At 36.6% G+C, this 17,731-nt stretch overlaps 1 protein-coding gene and 1 long non-coding RNA gene across 3 annotated transcripts; one reads left to right on the top strand and one right to left on the bottom strand.

The window, feature by feature from the left end:
• The first annotated feature begins 57 nt into the window (after positions 1-57).
• Positions 58-3,429, top strand: LOC125259706 (F-box only protein 44-like). Its single transcript, XM_048177580.1, has 6 exons — positions 58-311; positions 1,945-2,206; positions 2,344-2,458; positions 2,581-2,676; positions 3,009-3,144; positions 3,228-3,429. The coding sequence occupies exons 1-6, from the start codon at positions 213-215 to the stop codon at positions 3,390-3,392; spliced, it is 873 nt and encodes a 290-aa protein (XP_048033537.1). The 5' UTR covers positions 58-212; the 3' UTR covers positions 3,393-3,429.
• A 5,774-nt stretch (positions 3,430-9,203) lies between these two features.
• LOC125259712 lies at positions 9,204-12,374 on the bottom strand. Of its 2 annotated transcripts, XR_007182900.1 has the most exons (5): positions 12,290-12,374; positions 12,138-12,199; positions 11,869-12,011; positions 11,508-11,570; positions 9,204-9,604 (listed from the first exon to the last, which is right to left on the bottom strand). It is a non-coding gene; the product is annotated as an uncharacterized LOC125259712 (long non-coding RNA). The 2 variants fall into 2 exon arrangements; XR_007182899.1 differs by lacking the exon at positions 12,290-12,374 and having other exon boundaries at positions 12,138-12,283.
• Between the last annotated feature and the right edge of the window lie 5,357 nt (positions 12,375-17,731).

Genomic DNA, 17,731 nt, shown 5'->3' with positions numbered 1-17,731 from the left:
ATATATAAACACCCACCACTATTACTACTACTGCTGTTAGTGTTAATGTCAGCCGCCCAGACGCTCTTCTGCCAGACTTTTCCAGAAGCAGATTAGATGCTGCCGCATTAAGAGTCATTATCGCTGGTTAACAGAATGACGTTAGACATATAACTAATGTGAAAGTCTTTCGGTAATATTAAAGGTTTGGTTCACTGTGTTGTTATCGCAAGATGAAACGTAACTCCAGTGGATCCACACTTAGGAAAATTATTAATCCTTCAGAGAGCGATCAAATTGATTCGAGGGACTTTGAAAACAGAACAGCTGCAGTAAGTTTTGATTTCTTTGTTTCATTTGTTATATAATGTTATACCATCAGTCCTGGGATTCGGTTCCTTTTGTGTTCCCACAAAAGATTACTGCCTTAAAATATTGTATAATATCAATTTTAAAGAGCTTAAACACCTGATGTATTGTAAAAAGCCCCTGATCTTTTGGAATATAGGTTTCACTTCACAAATAAAATAGGTTGTGTAACATTTATTTTGTTATCCAAGTAAATAATTCATTTTCGGAACACAAATGAAGATATTTTTGATGAAATCTGATGACCTCACTGTCTCGATAAAGAGCAAAGCCATTGAAACTCTCAAGGTCCATAAAGGTACAAAGGTTAAAGGTATAAAGGTTAAAACATCTTTGAAACAGTTCATGTGAGTTCAGTGGTTCTATCTTAATATTATAAAGCGTCAAGAATAGTTTTTGTGCACCAAAAAGGGTAGCTTGAAAGTGCCCTTTGCGGTCGCACCGATTTCCATCATGTGAGACTCTCTCTCCACCCATCATCTCCCCCCACTGAAAGCTGCCATGAAAATGTAATTTGTAATTGCATTACTCATCACAAATAATAATAATAATAATAATAATCCTTACATTTATATAGCACTTTTCTGGACACTCAAAGCGCTTTACGTATTGAAGGGGGAATCTCCTCAACCACCACCAATGTGCAGCATCCACCTGGATGATGCGACGGCAGCCATATTGCGCCAGTACGCCCACCACACACCAGCTTATTGGTAGAGAGGAGACAGAGTGATGAAGCCAATCAGTGTATAGGGATGATTAGGAGGCCATGATGGACAGAGGCCAATGGGCAAGTTTGGCCAGGATGTCGGGATTACACCCCTACTCTTTTCGAAGGACATCCTGGGATTTTTAATGACCACAGAGAGTCAGGACCTCGGTTTAACGTCTCATCCGAAGGACGGTATGTAGTGGAATGTAGTGGAGTAAAAAATACATTTACTTGCTCAAAAATATAGTCAAGTAGAAAGTAAAAGTTGCCAATATCTTTGACACTCAGTAAGTAGCCAAAAAGATACTGAAGTACAGTAACTAATTACATTTACTCAAGTTCTTTACACCTCTGCATTCAAAACGATTCATAAAGCTCAGAAGTTTCATGAGGCAGTTTTGAAATCAGCCCATTACGAGATTTTGTTAAAAAGTTATTTTTTTATTTTTTTTGCACACAAAAAATATTCTTGTCGCTTTATAATATTAAGATAGAACCACTGAACTCGCATGAACTGTTTCAAAGATGTTTTTGCTACCTTTATGGACCTTGAGAGTTTCAATGGTATCGCATTTCATCAACAATATCTTAATTTGTGTTCCGAAGATGAACGAAGGCCTTATGTGTGTAGATTGACATGAGTGTGAGTAATAAATGACATTATTTTCATTTTTGGGTGAACTAACCCATTAAGGAATATGTAAAGTGGGAGGAGTTGGATCTAGATCCAACCTCATCCCCTGGATCTCGTGTCCTGCAGTGAGGACCATCTGATTTGCAGGCTCACCCTTATGAATCCTAAAATGATGAATGGGACACCCTATGGCAACGCTCCAGCTTCCAACAGGATTAGAACTGAAAGCTAATCTTTGTTCCTCTGTCAGTGCACAGCTCTGCAGGCAGATGTTCCTCTGGCTGTGGTTGAGGAGATCCTACTGAACCTGCCTGCACATCAGGTGGTGCGAGTCTGTCGGCTGGTGTGTCGTGAGTGGAAGGAGCTGGTGGACAGTGCCTCACACTGGAGAGAGCGCTGTCGGAGAGAGGGGATCCAGCCCTGTGATGCTTCCAGAACCCCAGAGGACTGGCGCCTGTTTTACTTTATAACTAAGAAACGACGGAACTTGCTCAAGAATCCCAGTGCTGACGGTGAGTCACTTAATATAATACAATGAAGAGTAGGCTGTGAGTACAGTAGTGTGAGTAGTGCTGTATATAAATAAGTGTCACTATAAAAAAGTGAATTTATACTTCAGCTAATGTCTCTTCTCTTATGTTCTTATTAGATGGACTTCAAGGCTGGAATCTGATACAGGATGGTGGTGACCTCTGGGAAGCACACGGAAATAGACGTGCATTTCCAGACAACACCGTCACCAAATGTTTTGTGACATCCTATATGTGCGTTTGATATTTTAGATCCTTCAAGAAAATGTCGAGCTCATTTTATTTCCGTGGATGTTCAAATATGAAAATAAATCAATCATCAAGCCAATCCACACATTAATAAACTTTGTCCTCAGGTTATGTTTGAAGCAGCAGCTGATTGATTTGAAGAAAGAAGGTTATAGTGCTGCTTTCATGGATCAACTGCAACCTCATATCAAAATATCAGACTGGTGAGCTTTTGTGAAACTCCCATTTTTTGCTACAGTATCTTAGGTGATGGATTTAAAAAAAAAGGTGATTATTTTTTGTGAATAACCTGCCCATCTGGGTCACATGTGTTATGCTCATCTTAAGTAGTATTTATGTATTACATTTATGTTATGGGTGGTGTTCTTTTTATTGGAAGAATCTACACAAATTGTTATATTATGTAAAAAAAGAAGAAGAAGAAGAAGAAGAAGAAAAAGAAAGAAAGAAAGTAAAGGCACAAGACAAATTGAATTTGTCATTAAGGACACAGTAGCCTAACCAGTGTTAGGTAAAATCATCTCTTCTGTTACAGGTATACGGCACGCTCTGATTGTGGAAGTGAGTATCAGATCTGTGTAGAGTTGCTTGATCGGAGGAAAAACCCCATCAGGACCTTTGAGCCTGAGAAAGTTATATTTGACTATGGGAACAGTGAGCCGTGGTGTCAAGTGAGTAGAAAAATACTTACAATTATTCTCCTATAAACAAACGTCAAAGCCTCATTGCCCCAATTTTTCCTGCTTTTTTTCAGATGATGCACGTTTTTAAGGAATATGGACCTGGAGTTCGGTTTATTCGTTTCACTCATGGAGGGAAGGATAGACAGTACTGGGCAGGCCATTATGGAATACGGGTCACTAACAGTAGTGTGGAGATCTGCCCAGCTGCAGAGAGACATGAACTGCTATTGAGATGATGAATTACTTGAATGCAATAAATGATTGAAATGAAAATCATGTAACTTGTTTTGTCAAAGGACCCAGTGTAACTGAAGACAGTGGTAAAAGCCCTTTGTACATTCATTTGACTCGTACGCATACATAGGCGTCTATGTAGGCCTACATTGTCTCTGTAGCTTGCATGCGTTCCTGTCTGTTCTGTTTATGCAGTTTTTCTTTAACTACCTTATGAATTGATGCCCCCAGGGCACGCTTGCCACCTTGTGGATAAAATAATTACTGCAACAAAAAAAAAATTAACTGCAAGTACAAGTGTGCACGGTTATAAAAATCTGGCAGTCCATGTACAGTGCGTGTACTATTCTGATGACAAAATTTACTATGGGCATTAGTAGATGAACATCATGGGGGGGGGCCTAATGTCTGCACATACACGTACATACACGACTGTATAACACAAAATCCTGAGTCAAATATGAATGGATCAGGTGACCTGCAATGTTTATTATTTAATAGAGCAGCAGAAGCGCAGCGAACACTCATCAGTGCTGATCTGTTTTCACACTGCGGTTGGTCGATGCACGGTTAGGGTAACGTTTTGTATTTGCCTTTTGCAGTTGCCCATGTGATCTAGTCTCAGCCTCAGACGTCACGCCCATGGACCATTGGCTGAATGTCTGATGCATATGACTCGCTTAACTGGAAACACTTCAGGAGTTTCAAAGTTGTCATCTGGTTGGTTGAATTCTACAGGATCTTTAAAGGTCCACCTGGAAACAAATGCTGTGACGCCAAACCTCCTCGTAGAAGAAGAACGCTGTCGTGTTTGCAACTGTGACAACGAGCATTTGCCAGGATCAAATAAACACTGGCTTTTCAAAAGTATGTGAAGTTTGCAGGTCCATTAAACTTGCACAACGTTCTTGAATGAATAATTTGTTAGATGCATGCTGGTGTGTTATATTAGGACATTGACTTTAATTTTCACGCCTCTAAACCTGATACAGAAAAAACAGTGATTGGTTGCATTACATGTCAGTCAAACATCTTCTTGGGTGATAGAGTCCAGACCTTCTGCCATCAGTCTGAAGGTTTGGCTACACTACGCCAGACTACGATCCTACTTAAAACAAAATGTAAAAATTAAATCTAAAACTCTTTACAGAATATTTTGATAGTTTTGAAATCAGATATAAGTTATGAAATTTGGACTTCAAAATTCAAGCTGTTCAAAATTAATAAGAGAATCCTCTAATGTAGTGGTTCCCAAACTGGGGTACACATACCTCTGGGGGTACGTGATGTGACAATAGGGGGTACGTGAACAAAATGCTGAGTAGTTCATTTAATTCTACCTTAAAATAATATTAAAATTGAGCATGTATTTCTTATTGCCAAAATGTTCTAAATCCAGTGTATTTAATCAAATTACCTCATCATTTGCAGTCAAAAATGACCTTTCCACAGAAGCAGCATGCACATGATAGATCGCGTGCAGTCTGCAGCCTTAAGTCAAGTCAAGTCACCTTTATTTATATAGCGCTTTTTACAATGCAGATTATGTCAAAGCAGCTTTACACTGATAACTGGTACATAATTTTGGCTGCACAGCAGCTCTTAAAGAATAGTGTCAATGCAGGCAGATCAAAGCACTGTTGAATATCAAATCTCAAGTCAAATGTCAAGTGTCCCCAACTAAGCAAGCCAAAGGCGACAGCGGCAAGGAAGCCAAACTCCAACAGGTGACATCAGGTGGCAAACAAGTGGCAAATAGGTGTTAAAATGGAGAAAAAAACCTTGGGAGAAACCAGGCTTAGTCGGGTGGCCAGTTCTCCTCTGGCGAACAGTGCTTTGTTATGATTCAACTATCATAAGTCTGATAGGATCCTAACATTCAAAGAATTTATTTCAGTTCCATCCAGTTCAGGATCATATTAATCACGCCGGTATGGACGGTTGTTAAGGAACTGTGCCACTGGTTGTCGTGTAGATGAGGCCTTCACAATGGATGATCTAGTTGACTCAATCTCTGCTGATACTTCAGGGCTGCGTTGTGGTCGTGTCAAGGTGCAGGTCCTTGGTCTCAGCTGGATACGGCCTGGATCCGGTTGACTATGGTAAACCTCGGGATAAACAAAGACTAATATTAGCGTAGATGCCATTCTTCTTCTGATGTAACGAGTACATCTAGTGTTATAGGAAGTGTTCCCGGTTCCGGCTGACCTAATTTATGCAGCCTAATAATCCTTTAATGGATTTGAAAATATAAATTGATGATGTGTTATGTGTATGCCCGGTTTAAAGAGATGTACTTTAAGTCTAGATTTAAACTGACAGAGTGTGTCTGCATCCTGAACAATGCTAGGAAGATTGTTCCAGAGTTTAGGTGCCAAATAGGAGAAGGATCTACCGCCTGCGGTTGATTTTGATATTCTAGCTATTATCAGCTGGCCTGAATTCTGAGATCGCAATAAACATGAAGAACTATATTGCTTTAAGAGCTCGCTCAGGTACTGGGGAGCTAAACCATTTAGTGCTTTGTAGGTATTAGCAAGATTTTAAAATCTATATGATGTTTAACAAGAAGCCAATGCAGTGATGACAGAACTGGGCTAATATGGTCATACTTCCTAGTTCTAGTAAGAACTCTAGCTGCTGCATTTTGTACGAGCTGTAGTTTATTTATCAAGCGAGCAGAACAACCACCCAGTAGAGCGTTACAGTAATCTAGCCTTGAGGTCATGAACACATGAACTAACTGTTCTGCATTCTTCATTGAGAGCATATGTCGTAGTTTAGATATATTTTTAAGATTTAAGAATGCGGTTTTACAGATGCTAGTAACATGGCCTTCAAATGAAAGATTGGTATCAAAGAGCACACCCAGGTTCCTAGCTGACGACGAAGACTTAACAGAGCAGCCATCAAGTGTTAGACAGTATTATATGTTATTACGTGAGGAAGTTTTTGGTCCAAAAATTAGAAGAAAAAAAAAATTAGCTATACATTCTGTTGATTTTGTGAATTGATAGATAACGGTAAAATATTGTAAAAACGCTAAGTTAACAGTAAGTTCCCGTACTATATACAGGAAAAAACTGTAAAAGCTCTAACCAGACATTTATGCAATTTTCACAGAAAAATGCTGTAAATTTTACAATCTTTAGAAGTAAAAAAAACAAAATCAATGTATAATTTACAGTCAAAAACTGTAAACTGATATTCCCACAATTCCCTGTGCGACACTCAACATTTGAAAGTATTTTGTTTAAGAAATCATGTTTCTTAATAGTTTACGTCATCAGTTATGTACATTAGGGTTTTATATTACATCTTCTGTTGTTTAAGGAAAGTTTATTGCATTATGTAGGTGTTGTGGGTTACCATGATGGTGTTTTGCGTTTGCGTGAATGACTCTGTGCACCTTCTTTATATTAGTATGTATGCTTCAGCTCATTGAAAAGCTACTGAAAAAGCTACATTGAACTTCAATTCAATTCAATTCAACAATTGAATTTCTTCATGTGGTTTTCTCTTTTACCACCTGCATTATTATGGTGGTTGTCAGTATATGTTAAAGGTACAAAACAGATTTTAGTAGTAGTGTGCATTATTGAATTTACTGGTTTACATTCAAATTTTCTTGTTTGTAAATTACAGTTGTTCTGTAAATGTGTTTACAGTTTTTCTGTATTTTTTACAAAATTATTCTGGCAACCACAGCTGCCAAAATTATTTTGTAAGAACTACGGATTTTTTTTTTACTGTGTAAACATGCAAATTGGCCCGTAGTTTGATAGAGTTTTGGCGGTGGTTGTGTCTTAGCCGGGCTCACTTTACAGGAGTTTTAAAATCCTAACCGATTGCGAGAACAGAATTCATGGGTCATTCCGTGTCAACTCAGCCAGAGGTCCCCTGCTGAAATGTTTTATTTTGACATTTTTTTCTGCTGAAAGAAATGCATAAATGCCATGGATGTTTATTTTCTGAGTAATCCACTATTTTGTGTGCATTGCGTGTTTAACAGTGGCCAGATGAGAGTTTTGGTGTTAAACTACTGCACACTGATGCCCACTAGAGAATGAGGTGTTTAGCGTCATTGGGCTGGGATTTGAGACCGACTCGGAGCAGGGTGGTGAGTTTTGGAGGCGGCGCAATGAAGAGAGGGGTGGGTTTGTTTGGGTTGATTTCAAATATCAACAGTGTTCAACAACAAATTTGAGAAATCACATACAGCATCTTTAAACGTATTAAAATGCATTAAACATACTATTTTTTGTTTAAGTAATATTTATTAAATTTATTATTACATTATTATTACATTTCTTATTAGGTTGGTTACAAAAAGAATTGACAATCAAGTTTATATCATTTTATCAACTCCAATACATCATATATTTATTGGAGAGCATGTATCTCCACTTCTTTGCTGCCATCTTGTTATTCCTAAGATTAGGAGACCTCTGCAGCTCTCCTAAATAATTTAGGAGACACTTAGGAACCTTTATGAATCATACTTATTCTTAGGTATAGAAGAGTAAAATTACATCATTCTTAGAATTTTGACACTCTTAAAGGGTTAGTTCACCCAAAAAATGAAAATTCTGTCATTTATTACTTACCTTCATGCCGTTCCACACCCGTAAGACCTTCGTTAATCTTTGGAACACAAATTAAGATATTTTAGTTGAAACCCGATGGCTCCGTGAGGCCTTCATAGGGAGCAATGACATTTCCTCTCTCAGGAAGCATTGGAGCATAATGAATCAGTGTATCGAATCATGATTCAGATCGCGTGTCAAACTGCCAACGGCTGAAATCACGTGACTTTGGCGCTCCGAACAGCAGATTCGATACACTGATTCATTTGTGCTCCGATGCTTCCTGAAGCAGTGTTTTGAAATCGGCCATCACTAAATAAGTCGTTATTTTGTTTTTTTTGGCGCTCCAAAAATATTCTCGTCGCTTTATAATATTAATATTGAACCACTGTACTCACATGAACCGATTTAAATATGTTTTTAAAGTACCTTTATGGATCTTGAGAGAGGAAGTGTCATTGCTCCCTATGGAGGCCTCACGGAGCCATCGGATTTCAACTAAAATATCTTAATTTGTGTTCCGAAGATTAACGAAGGTCTTACGGGTGTGGTAAGTAATAAATGACAGAATTTTCATTTTTGGGTGAACTAACCCTTTAAGTCTAAAATTTTACTCTGAGTGGCTTTATACATATGAGCCATGACCTTCTGCCGTCAGTCTGAAGGTTTGGCTGCCAGACTACGATACAACTGAAAACAAAATGAAAAACAAAATCTAAAACTCTTTACAGAAAATTTTGATAGTTTTGAAATCGGATATAAGTTATGAAATTTGGACATCAACAATTCAAGCTGTTCAAAATTAATAAGAGTTTCTGCATGTATTTCATGCATTGCATATTTGCTGTTTAAATAAACGTATTATATTTGTGTTGTGGGGGGGGGGGTTTACATGAAAAACACTATATAGCCTACATTAATGGCATTCAGTACACTCTTAGAAGAAAAGGTTCTATATAGAACCTTAAAAGGTTCTATCAGGCGCTACGTATTTGGAACCCCTAAAAGGTTCTATACAGAACCCTTTTTACGGGTTCAATCAAAAGAACCCTTTAGGGTTCTTTATTGCCAGGAAAAAAGGTTCTATATAGAACCTTTTATGGGTTCATTTTATTGATTTAGTTTTAATTTATTTTAATTAAATTTTATGAATTATATAATTTATATATAGTTACTTTATCACAAGAAAAACTTAAATACCTATAGACATAACACAACAAAATAATATGTAATCATTTAAGACATTTTTATTAGCATTTACAATGACACAAGCAATATAAAACACTGCAATTCATAGAGCAATAGTTAGAAGAGTTAACATAAATAAATGTTTCTAAAAAAATGAACTAAAAGACTAGCTAGTAGAATTTTTTTTTTTAAATTCATGAGCGTTAAATGATAATTTAACATTCAGATAAGCATTTAAACAATAAAAACAAATGACCCATGGTGGCAAATTCAGTACTGAGAAGGGCTAAATAGTGCTGAATGAAAGAAACTGGCATTTGGATGCTCCATATTGAACAAAAAGTAGACAGCCAACAGATACTTTTGACATCTCTGTGTTTTCAGTCAGGTTCACGTCCATTTTGATGCAGACTCTCTTTGCGTTCAGGGGGCTTGACATCCTAAGATGGAGATGCAGGTCAGAAAAATTTATTAGACTTATGGAGAGTACAGTACACATAGGTGTGATTGGCAAAGGACAAAAAAGCAGGAAACTATAAGGTGCACTTACCATGGGGGCGGGGCTTTGTTATGGGGAGGGGCTTATGGAGGGCCGTGGCTTGCTTTTGTACTGTTTTTTTTAATGATAAAGTTATGTAAAATAACTGCTTAGTGCTGCAAAACAGACAACTCTGCTAATGCTAACTTAATTCTATATAAACTATTAGGGGTGTGACAAGACCGGTATCTCACGAGACGGGACTCGAGATTGAGTTCACGAGATGAGACAAGATGGCGAAATACACGACTAGAAAAAATAGTCTGCAGGTGTATTTGAAATGTTTTATCTAATCATCTTGTAATGAATGTCATTCAGTTCTACTTTCTGAGTATGAATTATCATATGTGGTAAAAGACAACAATACTCAAGCACTGTAAAAGGTTTTGACACAAACTCAACTGACTGACTTCTCTCCTGTATGATTTCAGTCTCTTCAGACATTACTGTACATGATTTATGAGCTTCAACAACTTTTGACCTCCCAACTGAACTCCTTTCCACAAACTGATCATAGAAATAAAACAGTATAAATGAAAATGGTAACACTTTACAATAAGGTCTCATTTATTAACATTAATGTATTAACCAACGTCAACTAACAATGAGCAATATATTTGCTACAGTATTTATTAATCTTTGTTTATGTTAGTTAATAAAAATAGTCATTAATTGTTAGTTCATGATAGTTCACAGTGCATTAACTAATGTTAACAAATGAAACCTTATTGTTTGTGCTTAATAAGATTAAGAGAAAACTGTTCATTTTTATGATAACACTTTACAATAAGTGCAACCATAATCGCACTCTCTCAATATTCAAAGTGCAAATAAGACCAAATTTTTCTTTGATACAGAGCTAAGAGATGGTTACAACTACACTGCCCAGCCTAAAATAGCTTTCATATTGAGAGATATCTGTATTCGTCAGGGAGCCGCTTTCAAATGCGGGGTATTGAAATCGCGTTTGAATGCGCGCGCGTTTATTTTCACTTTCGTGATCGCGCGTAACTCTGTGAATGTGGAGCGGCGGCGACCGTTATCCAACTGAATTAAATGTTTTTTTAATTTAAATACAAAGCAAAACGACAGTGGATGCGTAATGTAAACGTAGCGGTGGCATATTCTTTCCTAATCATCCTAACACTCTGTCATGGCAGTATCACGAGACTACTTTTCGCCTCGACGAGAAATCTCGTCACAATTTAGTCTCGCTCGTCACAACACTATAAACTATATAACAGCATATTAGGCCTATTAGTTACTAGCCTAAACTGGACGGAGACAAATAGCGCCCTGTAACTCACTGACCTGCCTGCGTTCACAGTTCACATGGTGCAGATGGAAGGGAGAACGGCTGACTACACAGTTTATGGGAATAAATTGTGTATTTCCCTCACAATTGTCACAAAAACTCACTAGTCTGTACACTGTCTGTCTGGTCTCTCTGCGGGTTGCTTTGCGAGATCATGTAGATGGTTGGGCGCGGTTGGGTGTGTGCGCACACTTTGAACTTCAATCGTGACAAATGATTGGACTACTTGCGGAGTGACATGACGACATGAATCAGAGGCACAAAAAACGTTGACAGCGGTGAGCGGTCATTATGTTTACCAATACTCGAACCATCGCAACCCTGACACCCCACCCCCAGTTTTTTTTTTGTTTTGTTTTTTTGCATAATTTACTAGAGCATCATTTTCAGGTCGGAAAAGCCGGATTTCCGGATTTTTCCGGAAGAATCACACCCCTGAGTACAACAGAAAACAGAAAGGAATCTCTCACAATTACATCTTAAAACTTACTTGAATCATACAGGTGTGTTATTTTCATCTTATTGAAGTAATGCTGCACTCCAGAGTCCATCCCTGCAGTGAGAGTGCAAACAGAAATATTAAATTATTATTATTAATTATTGCATTAAACATGGAAAATAGAAAACAAATATAAGCCACTTCAGATTAGCAGATTTACAGGTTTCCCAAAGTTGGTACTGTGAGTAAAAATAATGTACATTTTTGTGTCATTGGTTTGCAGTTGAAGGTATTTTCTTCATCTTCATTTCATAATGCATCTTCAAGAACCAAATACAGTGTTTAGCATAAATAAGGTCTTCAATTAATTCAGAAAAAAAGTGTGCTATAACTGCAAACACCAAATACTCACAGCTATATCCACAGAAGAAGCATCTTCATCACCTCCTCTCTTTGTTCTTCGTGGTTTCTCTTGAATTCATATTTATAACAGTCTGGGTGTACAGTGATCACGTGATTTGACTGCTCCTGAAACATCGTTTTCTTGTGCGTTTTCTAATACAATCAACAGTACAAAGAAAAGTGTATTAGGATATAACATGAACTCTCGCAACTTTTTTTGAACAGTCCACAACCGTTTTTTAACAGAGATTTTAGGAATTCATGTAAGAAATGACAAACCTCCTGGCGGAGAATAGCGCAGGCCCGGACAGCACCGTAAACCACATTTCTTCTTTTTGATTCTTGAAAAAAAAAAACATGTAAGGTATGTAAAAATATCAGGGATTTAGGCAAATGTCATTAAAATAACGTAAGAGATATTATTTTCTCACTTGCCAATTTAATCGTCGTCCTCTCGAGCGCTGAGCTCAAACGGACGTCCGTAACGGTTGAAGTTTAAAATGCTGCGTTCACGCGCATTCTACTTCAAGTATAGGTCTCTGCGGAACAAAAGAGGGGCGTCTCCCAATTTTGGGGTGTTTTCTAACTGAGAGAGGTGTTTATAACGATCCAACCAAAAAAGTACGGAAGCCGGGATATGCGTTTTTTTTTAAGTACGAAAGGCCATTCATTATTATTTATTTTTTTCTTGTTTTCTTATGATTACAACTACTTTTTTTAATGTTTAGAGATGATGAAAAATAAATAAAATATTGCTGCATGCTTGACTTCCGTAACAGGGAAACTATGCGTTTTTCCGAGTGCCTGCCTAGATATATGGAAACATTTTACTATAATACATTCATTTATTTTGAAGAGTATGAACTATTTTACAGGACCTGTAGCTTATAGCTCGAGAGGGCGAAATATATAATTTATGCAAATATTTATTAACCTACTCCGTTTTTTTAGTGCTAGTTATTTATTTATTTTATTATTATTATTTTGCATAAACTAGCCTACGAATTATAATGACACGGGATGTAATTTTGTCACATTGGCTATATATTTTACATAGACAAATAGTCATTTGTCTGAACTTATCCAATCGGCGTCATTTGGTTGGACATGGGGTGTAAAAATACTATAGTAATTGATAGTAAATAGTGTTTTTGAACCAGTAAATTGTAGTATACTGTATATTATAGTATTTATAACACTTTGTTAATGAATGCTACAGCATAGGCTGTAGACAGTACTTTAGTTTTTACTACAGTTAACTGTGTGTATTGTAGTATAATATAGTTTAAAGAAGACTTAGTACAGTAACGTAATTTGTTTATATTACGTTATATTACCACAGCAATAGCCTATAGAATTACCACAACAAATTAATTCAAGTATGGTTCAAAAACACTATAGTATTTACTATAAATTACTACGGTATTTTTTCACCTCAAATAGTTTCTTAAGGCTAGATCCTTCTTGTGCTACAAGTCTTGTTTAATAATTGATAATAATTGGCCTCTTCAATATGAATAACGCAGAAGAGCAGGCACGCGATCAACAGCCTATTTTATTTAATCTCTCGCATGCCAAATTTCACGTGCATAGTGTAAACCTTCGTCATAAAAGCTATATAGTATTATATATATTATATATATAATACTAAAATGACATAACCACTGCACTATATCAACAGACAAGCAGAGAGAATACGTTGGCTAGACAGTGCTTGTGATATAATTAACTTTAATTTTAAGTGTTTGTTTTTTATAGGCTATCAACCACAGAAACTCATGACTGCCTCAGCGTATATTGTATAAATTAGCTTTATGCATTAATAAGACTACTGACTTACTGACCTTGTGTAAACTTTAAAAAAACAAAATTGTTAACCTGAAATGATGATTCTGAAGACTTTAAACTTTATAATCATTTTATTGACCACAGACACTGTAGCCACAACCTAATGGCAAAACTAAAACAAATCAAGTGACTAACATACATCAAATAGAATAGCGAATGTTAGCTAATAATAGTTATCGCTAGAAGTGAGTGGAAGATTGCTTGGAGCTTTTTACAACGAGCTAGCAAGTATATTCACATAAAAGAAATGTTAAACAACTGTTAAACAACTTAAACAATACACTTACATTCATATACAATACATATCTCTTATTGTTTTTCCGGAAATATCCCACTCGATTTGAGCAAATCAGGTAAAGAGGTTGAAAAACACCTATTCCCGTGTGACAACACCCCAAAGTTGGGAACCGCCCCTTTTTGTTCCGCAGAGACCTCCTTCTCTTCTAATTACTCGCGCACGACGCGCGCGGCTGGAATCCGACACTGCGCGTGCAGACAGTACAGAACTGATCAGCGCATACACATGCAAGTTATTCGCTGTTTATGTCGAAGATCATTTAATGCATCTGTTTGGAGGGTTGAGTTATAAGAATTGACTTTCAGAATATAAGTCATTCCTACAGGATTTTCTTTAACCAGCAGATGGCAGAATTCTGCCCCTAGCGCCTAGATCCAGAAACAATTAGATTTTTTTTTTTCATTACAGGATAATGCGGCAATTATTATTTTCTAATAAACCTATTAAACTTGAAAATGTATATAAGTTTGTTTTCTTCAGAATGAAAGGTGTGCCTAAGTAAAATTGAAGTAAAAACACAAATATAATGTTAAATAGTGTAATAATTTAAATAAAGCACTAATAATGTATATAAAGCACATTTAGCCCAAAGAACCCTTTGGTTCTTTCACCTTATATAGAACCTTTTTGGCAGAAAGGGTTCTATAAAGTTGGTTAAAGAACCCTAGGGTTCTATATAGAACCCCAAAGAACCTTTTTTTCTAAGAGTGTAGGCTAACTGCAAATAAATAAATAGTAAATAAAGGTACATCAATACATTGAAAAAAGGAATAAAAAAATGGGTCTTTTCATTTTTCTTCCAATGAGCCAAAGTCTCTTATCATCCCAGAAAGTTAGCAGGCTCTTTATATTTTCTTTATTTCTTTACTCTTTATATTTCAATGATGGAAAAGGTTTTGTCTTCATATACTTATGGATAAAGAATTTACCCAACATTACATTAATGAAAAATGCAGCCTTTTTGTTTCCCAACAACATACCAAATATAACAGACATATGGTTTATAGAAAAAAGTAACAGTACCAGTAACACGTTAACCCGATGATTCAGACCGATGATTCAGACGGGGCGTGTTACAGAAATGCGGTCGTCTGATGCATTACATTTCTGGAGAAGAAAAATCGTCATCCTTTTAATTCCAGTGCTGCAGAAGTAGTTTGATAAGCTCGGCAAAATTATATTTCGTGGGAGTCTGCAGCCTAGCTAATTATTTTTTAGTGTTTTGACGTCAAAGCGCAGCACATCATCTGGGACTTCTGAATTTCCCCATCAAACATCGCTGTTCTTCGTGTTTTATAATTAATAAATATAAACTCCATTCTCCAACGGGGCTGTAATGTGATTCAAATGAGTTTTGAGTTAGGACACTAGAGTTATGCTAAAGTTAAGAAACTCTTTAGGATTGTTAAACTTTGTAAAACCATTTCCGTTAAGATAATAGTCATAATAATGCACTTAGGAAATGTTATTCTGTAACAGCCTTTTGAGAGCGTTACCTGGGCCCGTATGTATAAAACTTCTCAGAAATGCTCTTAAGAATAGTCTTAAGTTTTCACTTAAGTGTCAAAAAATTCTTAGTAAAGAGTAGGAGTTTACTAAAAGTAAGAAACGTTTATAAAGAAGCTAAAAGCAACTTTTAGTAAAGTATAAGACTGATTCTTAAGTGCTGACTTAAAGGGCATATTGCAGGTTAGAGCTTTAGTGATTCAATGTGTAGAAAAATAATGTATGAAATAGATTTTCTTGAAAAAACACGCATAAATACGCTACATAGGCTTCTGGAGTCGTTTTTTGTGAGAGAATTTTACTTCCGCATCTGAAAAATGCCAAATCGGACGTGACGTCACTGAAGGGAACGCGATCAATATAAACTATAGGAAAACAATGGATCGCAATGACAGTTCGGATGCTGAGGAAATTGTAAATGCTTATTTATACTCGTATAACTAATCACAGCCATACAATTAGCCTGCTATGTGGTCAAGAGAGCAGGGACAGGCCAGAATTAGACAGAAAAACGGTCAAAAGAGACAAATTGAGCTGTTGTGTGTGAGGAGAAGCAGTGGAGAACAGGACAGAGACCGGTGTTAGCTTATAGATATAACGTTAACGACATGTGCTCAGATCACAATATTGTACAGATTATTATCATGAATCAGGCAATAGCAAAGCTATTGGTCATCTAGGAGTAGGCCTAACTGATTACTAATAACAGAAACGAATAAACTTTGATCAAGCGTATGTCACACGCGTTAATATCCGTCCACACTAACGTTACGTGATATAGCCGTTTCTCATCACGACTGATTTGGTAGTTAGCAAATGTAATAATCAAACACAAAACTTAAAATGTGCACCATAAGTCTTCATCGAGCTTCATCTCTGACGGATCCGTGATATGTCTCCCGCCGGCGGCCAAACATATAGTGTTAACTTACTGTATGTATTTCATGTTATCCTTTATTCATTAATTCTGTGTTATGAGTTTATTCCGTGCCCATTCACTGATTGTGTGAGGATGTATGACGCCGTGATTATGTAGCTGTGTGAACTTGAATGTATATATAAGTTTACATACATGGCATGCATGAAATTGGAGTATTTACATTACCAGCACATCATTCAAAACTGTTTTGTGTGAGTGTGAGACTGTATGCATGTGTACATAATTTGTATTCATCAGTGTTGAAATTGATTCAAGTAAAAACGGTGAAGAAGCATAGCGTGTGTAAGTTTATTCATTTAATATAATCATTTACAGAAGTATTACAATGTTGAAGCTCCATCATATCGCCAGGATGACAATCCTCCAGTCTAAAATGAACGCGTTTTTCGACGCAGATGCAGAAGTGAAGTCCCTTCTCTTCACCTGCACAAAACAAACCCCGGCACAGAAGATAGCAGCATAGTTTTTCTTTTTAGTAAACCTCTGTACTCGATGTCCTGACAGGCTGAAGTTTGTGCAACCTCCACAAACACAATAATTTACCATTACGATGATAAATAGAATACAAAAACTACCGAAAACACACTGATTCACGGCCGCTGTTGCTAAATACCAATATATTCTGCACTGAATCACAGAGCTCTGCGAACATCTCCCTGTAGTGACGTAAAATGACGCGACGCTGAAAAAAAAGCGGTTTTTACAGAGACCGTCATTTTATCTACTAAATTAATGCCCTTATGTCTCGCAAAACATTTTTAAACCCTGCAGTACCTTTTTATATGGTATTTTTGTACAAGGTTATATATTCATCTCGAAAAAAATGTTAAACCTGCAATATGCACTTTAAGTGTTGTAAACTAAGGACTACAATGATGTCAACTCAAAATGGCTGCCCTTAACCTCTGAATCAGCCAATAGCAAGTCTGCAAGGGTGAAGTCACAGCAGCACAACACCAATAATTCCATGTTATTATAAAAAAAAAAATCATTGAAAAAGACACTGAAACGTTTTAATATTTAAATTTATTTTTAAAAATTGCTTTGCACTGTGCATAATTATCACAAATTAGTATTGATGGTGTGGAATCTTTTTCTATTGATATATGTCTCTTTATTTACAATTGGAGTTCATCAACGGATCCAACAACTCCAGGGAAGCCCACAGTCAACATAAAAGTGGCTTTCTTTTTGCTGCATGGTTTGATGGAAAGTCAATGAACTGCCATAGAGTAGTGGCCAAATGTGATGTCCAGCCATATGAAAACTGATTTCAACCTT

Source organism: Megalobrama amblycephala, linkage group LG24, assembly GCF_018812025.1.
Source record: "Megalobrama amblycephala isolate DHTTF-2021 linkage group LG24, ASM1881202v1, whole genome shotgun sequence".
Lineage (NCBI taxonomy): Eukaryota > Metazoa > Chordata > Actinopteri > Cypriniformes > Xenocyprididae > Megalobrama > Megalobrama amblycephala.
The sequence above is the reverse complement of the archived record's forward strand: the minus strand, read 5'-3'. Positions and strand labels throughout refer to the sequence as shown.

Excerpts from the sequence above, each read along its gene's own strand:
- LOC125259706 (XM_048177580.1), top strand. The coding sequence starts at position 213 with ATGAAACGTAACTCCAGTGGATCCACACTTAGGAAAATTATTAATCCT. Across the intron at positions 2,459-2,580 it reads TGTTTTGTGACATCCTATAT|GTTATGTTTGAAGCAGCAGC; the intron begins GTGCGTTTGATA and ends CTTTGTCCTCAG. Across the intron at positions 2,677-3,008 it reads CATATCAAAATATCAGACTG|GTATACGGCACGCTCTGATT; the intron begins GTGAGCTTTTGT and ends CTTCTGTTACAG.